This window comes from Balaenoptera physalus (assembly GCF_965194825.1).
Source record: "Balaenoptera physalus genome assembly, chromosome: 12".
NCBI lineage: Eukaryota > Metazoa > Chordata > Mammalia > Artiodactyla > Balaenopteridae > Balaenoptera > Balaenoptera physalus.
In genome coordinates, this window is record NC_138897.1 from 3,206,420 (window position 1) to 3,213,826 (window position 7,407).

Genomic DNA, 7,407 nt, shown 5'->3' on the forward strand with positions numbered 1-7,407 from the left:
AGGGGAGAGACCATTCTAATGCAGATACTGTCCAAACAGTGCCTCTCAGAAAGGGAACCTAGAGACACGCTTTCACCATCCCCAGTGCCCCGGGACAGCGTCCTCAGTTCCCTTGTGGATGTCCCGACCGTGACCCTGACCGCCCCGTGGAAGAACTCCCGACCGGACACCTCAGATCCTGCAGCCGCTGGGCGGGGCGGAAGCTGAAGGGAGGGCTTCTCCTTGTTACACGTTAAACATCAACGAAGATGCTCGACTTAGAATTACATGTAGATATTCTATATGCATATACGTGCTCACCGACCATAGTCGTATTTTCTTACAATAAACGGTGGAGGTGGGAGGCACGTAGGAGCACAAAGCATCGATATCGTTCAAGACAGGTTTGAGACACTGGAAGAAAGATGCTCGTGTGCGTCGGACAGAGTGAAGCAGCCGAGCACTGTAACAGAAGCCGCCGCCAATGCTCAGAGGCCTGTTGGAGGCGACGTCAGGACAGACAGCGGAGGGGTCCAGGTTGACGGAGTTCTGACGCTCTGGCCTCTCCTTGTCTTAGTGGGTATTTAAAATAGTGAATAAAAGAGGAAGGATGGGCGTTGAGGTGCTGTGGAAACAGGCTCAATGGGGGGCGGGCGGGTGACGAGGTCCTCCTTCCTCAGTGGTCCCATCGCATCCCCTTGGGGGCCCTCTGCGTTTCCCAGGTGTGTCCCTCTCTCCCATCTGTGCTCAGTGAATCCGGCAGAGGAAACACATCCGTGGGAAGGCTTTTATTGTGCTTCGGAAAAGAGAGCTAGTTGAACACTAAGAAAAGCAGGCTTCTTTGTTTATTCTCAGGACCTTTTGGTAACAGGGCTACATTCTGCAAACTGCTTACAACGGAAGACTGCCCGTCTTAACAAATTATCTGGCCACTGAACCCCCCTCGATTTGGACCCTTTTAGTCATAGCGGGAGGATCCCTGAGCCCGTGGGGGGCCCAGGTCGCCGGGGTCCTGGTGCTCTGGGGCCTCCTGCGCCCCCCTCCCTCCCTGCCTTCCCGTCCGTCTGTCCCAGCAAGTAGGCGTCTTTCCTTCTTGGGCCGGGGGGCCTCCATGGGACGAGTCCCTTCATTCCCGGAGCGTGGAGGCCCCCCGGCCCGTGGGTTGGGCAGCTTTATATACCTCTTCCTCGGTCGCGCAGATGCCAGTTTCAGCGGTGGGGAGTTAAGGGCCGTAACAAAGGGTCTTAAACCTTGCAGTGTACGCAGTTAAAATTGTATTCCACAGATATAAATATTTTCTTTTCCTATTACCATGACACCGTGTGTGATGGTAATGTTTCTGAGAGTTTCAGATTTTTGCACATAATGATTTTATGCATTATCAAAAGTTACTGCTGCCTTGAATGAAAATGTTCTGTGAAATTTTTTGCAAAAGCTTTACTAGGTTTTTTTTAATTGTGAAATTTTGTAAAGGCAGGAAATGGATTAAAACGAGCATGCTAAATATATTTTTCAAAAAAGCAATAATTTTACATGTACAGAAATTATCCTAATCTTTAATACTGGTGAGAGCGACAGTTTACTTAATACAGTAATGGATTAGTGCAGTTTTTGTAGAAAATGGGCTTCTGATACAAAGACTTGTTTAAACACACACACACACACACACACACACACACACACACCGTAAAGTGTGGTTTTCCTGTTCTAATGATTTGTTGAATTATATTATTATTATTATTATTGTTATTGTTGTTGTTGTTCTTAGTTAATGTTTGGTTCTGGATTCTACTTGTTACTGAATTTAAATTACTTGACGGTTCAGGTTACTTTGCAACATTTGCAAACAATGCAATGTAACTGGCTAGCTTATATCTATAAATATATATATATACATGTATATACACACACATACAGCTGCATATATGTGTGTGTATATATATATAACTTTTTTACTTATTTTTTCCTGATATTCTTACACCGAATATGTACCAGAATGATCTGTCGTGTTGGTGTCATTAGGAATGTCCTTGCAGATACGATTCAGTGACTGTCCTCTAAAGTTATTTTGAGCAAAGTTTCAGAGATACATTCCTCTGTTCACCCTAGAAATCAGCATGCCTTTCTGTTGACTTACGTTTGATCATTTCCGTAGTCTCCTCACAGTGATCGTTTCTGCATTTTCTGGCTTTTATTTTCTTGGCTGACAGTGAAGGGTGACAGTTCAGGAACGCACAGGGGCTCGTGATTTGGTCTGTTTCTCTGTGTTTTCGTTATCCAGAGGAATTCTGTACCCAAAGCGACACGGAGGAGTCATGTACGTTCTTACCGTTTCAGTGGCGGCCTTCAGAGCCGCAGGTGTCATCCCGGGAGACCCCTTTGCGGGGGGCGTGGTGGAGAGGGGCGCGTCCCAGGGTCCCGTTGGCCGGACACGCAGCCCGAGCCAGTTGGAATACTTGTTTCTGCCCGGAGCACAGAAATAAGGTTTTCCCTTAATTCAGCAGACGGGGGTCGGGGTGAGGGGGGCATCCAAGAACACCACCCTCCAAGGCAAGCCGTCCGGGGGCCCGACTGTACTTCCTTTCTTCCACTGAGCACAGTATTGTATTGGTTTGTTCATGTGTTTGTGTCAGTTTGACCATAGTATTTAATACGATTTGTGTTTTTCTTATTTATTTAGCCAATGTGTTTTGATTTACTTTTTTTCGATTGATAATTTCCGCATGGTCTCTCCTGTAAGTCACCCTCTGACTGTTACAGACTTTCTACTACCTCTACCAATCTGCTGTTTCCTTGTTTCTTAACAGGATTTGACAGTGTTGGCGTCAATGTAACTTAGACAATAAAGGGTTTGGTTGTCTACACTGCAGCTTCTCCGTGTGTCTCCCGGCCCCTGCTCGCACACTCCTGCTGCTGCTCTCAACCCCCTCCTCCCCTCCTCACCCTCGTCCTCGTTGTTGTAACACAGATAACGAGCTTAGAGACTCTTTCAGGTTATTCACTCATATTCCTTAACTTGAAGAATGAACATTTAAATTCTCTGAAAAATTCAGCTGTTCAAGCATCTTCTCTGGGCATTCGTCAGCCGTTCTGTCACTTTTCTCCCCTGGTTCCTGGAAGGCCTTGGGGCCATCTCAGATGGATGCGTTTCACCTCGGTCATGGCACAGTACAGATTTTCAAACCAAGTGGATTTTGCCTTTTTGGTTTTGAAAAGTATTCAGTGCTTTAAGAGATGCCTCCCAATATTTACTTATTTATTTTTTAAACCCAAGAAAGACACTAGTTTCTTGAAGGTGCTCCAGGAAATGGCCCCGGGGATGACATATATATGCCACTTTGGTGAGCTTAGGGAGCATTGGTTTTGCCCAGGATGTCGGGAACCATCTTCAGATCTGGCCGCTCTGTCACAGGTTGTACAGTGGCAGGCAAACAGTACACGGGGGCAAGTGCACACGCAGGGTCATCATTCGGCAGGCCTCTGGGATGTGGCCTTGGACCCAGCAGGTCGCAGGTGACACCTCCCTGCTGTCTCCCAGGCACCTGGCTCAGGTAGCTGCACCTTCTTTCCACCAGGAGAGAGAGTGTAGCCCACAGGGTCACAGAAGGTGACTGGCAGTTCTCGGTCTGTGCCTGGAACGCAGCGCACCTCCTGGGTTTTCACGGCCAGATTCTCTTTACCAACATGCCGTCTTGAAAACAGGCAGATCACCCCCTGGGGGGTGTGATCGATGCACAAAAAAACAGCTGCGTTTGTACAACTTTACTTTTCCACTTTCAGAATGTCTCCGTGTCTGAAGTAGCGTATGCTGTTTCACTGCTTTTAACTCGGGTGTGTTCTAATCGCAGGACATTTTATACACTGAGCAAAAAGAAAGAGAATAAAAAAATCACAGGCCAGGACTTCAAGTGATGGTTTAGGTGCCCCGTAGTGTGTCTGTGTGGAGTGACTGAGGGAAAATGTTCATTCTTCAACTTTGCTAATTATGCTTTGAGGCAGTAAAATGCAAAAGACCATAGAGTTTGTATTTCTTTTTTAAAATACAATTTATAACATTATATTTTGTACTCTTTATATTAGAATTTGTAACTAGATTGATGTATTTAACTCTATTTCTGAAAAAATAATTCAATGTTTCAGTTGTGTGATAAAAAATATTTAGAGAAAACATATTCATTCTATTGGAAACTGAAATCAATAAAAACATGTTGGAGTTCTTGAGATTTGTAAGACCTTTTTCCCCTATTTCAGGAGGTGGCTTAAATCCTTTGACAGCCCATCTGGATCTGTGGTTTGAAAATTTTTGTTGGCTGAACACAAACGCAAGTGTTAGTGCTCTGTATTTGTATAAGCAGAAGAGTTTTTTGGATGATTCACAAGATAGTTCATCTAAAAAAAAGATGCCAAGGTGGCCACGGTATTTTTTTCAAGTCTTTTGTGGACTCCAGGACACGCACACTTTTTTTCTTTTTTAAAGGTAACTCTGTATTTCTCATTTTCCCCGGGCACCTCTCATTTCCCGATGCCAAATACACACACTGTTCTGAGACTTGCAGTAGATTTACTGCTTAGATGGCAGAAACAGGACTTGGGGGCCTCAGATGCACTAACAGAATTTTAATGTAAAAAGATAACACGTGCTTCGAAGTTAAAAGATCTGTGTCCCAATTGGCAGGACAAGGAAGGGGTGGGGTAAGGACCTGAACGTGGCTTTCACATTGTGTCGGTGCAGAAAATAGAGCATCCAGGCCCGGGTCACTGGTGGCTCCTTCATGCCCCTCCATTCTTGGATGCAAACGCCGATTTGAGGAGTTTGTGGAAGGCCTTGTGAGTTTTGTAAACTGCAGAACCAGCCTGGCACGGGGGAGGTTTATGACTCCGTTTGTCTAGAACCTCTCTCTTCCCGGGTGGCTGATTCTAAATGAGGAAGGGGCAGCGCCAGCCTGGTAGCACTCTTGGTGTGTGACGCAACCAAATCAAGCCCAGGTCTCTGTGTGTGTCACCAGGTGTGGGGAATTCCCTCCAGGGAACACAGGCGTGGGATGTTCGTGGAGTCAAACCCCAGACAGACACTTCCCCTGGTTCTGGGGTGTGCTACGGTGACCGTGCTCCTTCCTTCAGGAAAGCGGGCTGTCCTTTCTCTCTGTCCGTCCGCTGGTCACCAAAGAGCGGTGAGGATGTCCTGCCGCATGCCCATGCGATGTCATCTTTGGCGGTGGGACTTAGGTGGTAGACGGCGCCTGAACGTTCGCTGTGGCCGTCATCTACCCCTTGCCCTGCTGGAGGCAATCTGGCCGAGCTGCGCACACAAAACAAATGACTCCGCTTGTGATGGCACCTCTCTTTCCCCTTCGCTGTCTTGCTGTTTGAAAACAACAGTGGTGCATTCCTGATCTGTGCTACTCGTGTTCTCAGTTTTACCTTTTAAAAAGGCGACATGTTCTTCGAGCGATCAGCAAGATTATTGAAACAAAATGTGAAATGCCCCGGTCTTTGCCTCTGTGACGAGTTCTTGGAATGTCTGACTTCCTTTCTGCCAACTGATGCACCAGCCCTGGCAGGCTTCAAGGTCGGGGAAGTCCTGCAGGAATCTGGAGGCACGTGATGGTCACACACCCCTCTCCGGTCAGTTTCCTTTATGGGAAGAGGAAAGATGCAGTGAAATGAAGATTGCACTGAGAATGTTTCCTTCCTTCCTTCCTTCCTCTCTTTCTCTCTTTCCCTTCCTTCCCCCCTCCTCACTCCCTCCCTTCCTTCCTTCCTTTTTTCCTTCCTCTTTCTTTCATTCTCCCTCTCTCTTTCTTTTTTCAACTAAAGAAGACATAATGGAGAGACCCATTCCAAGCCCCCTCTCCTAACGGGATGTCAGATGTGTGCACGTGCCAAGTTAAGAGCAGGGCATCAGAGTGAACCCTTAGCTTTGCTGCCAACAGTTGCAATCTTGTAAGGGCAAGAGGAAGCTGGCCTTTTATCGTCCTGGGATTTGTCAACAGAAGAGTAGCATTCAGGTCACAAGGAGGATCATTCCCACTTGACTTTGTGCTCCACGAGTCTCCTTGTGTCATGTTCTGTTCAGTTTTGGGCATGACATCTAGAGAGTGGTTAAGACAAACTAGAAACATTTCCAGGACGGGGTAACAGAAACCAAAAGAGGGGGTTTCTTTCAGAGAAGACAGGTGTCACACGAGACAGGTGAGCAGTTACGAGGTGATTGGAGGTCTGCCCCGAGAAATAGCAAGTCAGAACTTGCGGATGTCTTGCATTGCAGACGTGGGACAAGTGGGCGGAAGGTACAGGCTGACTTTGGCTTAACAGACAGGATGACCTGGGGGTCAGGCCATTCAGCAGTAGGACACAAGAGTCCCTGACCCTGGAGAGGTCAAACAGAAGCTCGACGTTCACGTGTGAGGGGATCAGTATCAGGGCCCCTGCGCGGAGAGGGCACTTGGAACCAGATGAACACGCAAGTCTCATCAAAATACTTAAAGCTTCTCTGAAATTGTGCAGAAACTTTGACATTATACGTTCATTCAGCAAATTCTGGGCGCCTGCCGTGGCTAAGTACAGGCAGGCCTGGACACCAGGATAGAAAAAGGAACAAAATAGCACATGCCCTTGGCGCTCTCACAGTCGGGGAGGAAGGCAGACGTCAACACGAGTTCTGAGCCAGAGGGCTACAAGCTCTGGGGGTGTAGATGGAAGAGGGATGGGGTCCACCTGGGGAGAGAGGTCAAGGAGCTCGGGAAATCAACCAGATGCCCACGTGTCCCCAGGACCGGGTGGCACCCGCCTGAAATTTTGGAAACAGTTTTATAAAATGCTTGGGGTAATGACTTGGAATTAAAACAGAATCTGCATCTGGCATCAAACCTTGGTTGACTTGGATCATCTGTAAGAAGATCTTGATATGAGAGAGAAAAGTGACATGTGAGTTTCCGTGCGGAACAGCCTAAGGAAACGTATTCTGCGAAATGCCCCTCGGTACATTTAGAACATATTTTGAATTGTCACATCTGACAGAGGAAAGGGGTGGAGATCATTGTCAATTATCCCTTGATGACATTAACTCAAAGTGAGGTTTCAGGCAAAGATCCACAACATGTATCAGTGGGGAAGTTGCTGTGACAAAACCCAGCATCAGCACAATAGCCTGCCTTTGTGTAGGTTTCGTGCATCTGTCCTGAGTTCCTGTGTGTGTCTGTCGTCGTTCAAGGACTGGAGACAAGCCAGGGGTGGACAATCCAGGGGTCAAGGGGAAGCTTGAACGTGAGACAGAGAAGGTGAGACCTTTGAGGTAAGAAGGACAAAGGCCAGGAAGGACATGGGTCAGACCGTGTTGCACAGTGAATTGTCCTAGTCTATCTAGGTCTAGGTGGTACACCTTTCAGTCTTGAGGTACATTCAGGACAATAGCAACAACTATAGCTA

At 47.3% G+C, this 7,407-nt stretch overlaps 1 protein-coding gene across 5 annotated transcripts in view; it reads left to right on the forward strand.

Moving 5' to 3' along the window:
* ZNF516 (zinc finger protein 516) overlaps positions 1-4,202 on the forward strand; it is a 112,675-nt gene extending 108,473 nt beyond the window's left edge. For all 5 annotated transcript variants that reach the window (XM_082417333.1, XM_082417335.1, XM_082417334.1 and 2 more), the window contains one exon: positions 3-4,202. In XM_082417333.1, coding sequence (XP_082273459.1) covers positions 3-62 — 60 coding nt within the window. In that variant the 3' untranslated portion in view covers positions 63-4,202. The remainder of the gene's footprint in view (positions 1-2) is intronic.
* The last annotated feature ends 3,205 nt before the right edge of the window (positions 4,203-7,407 follow it).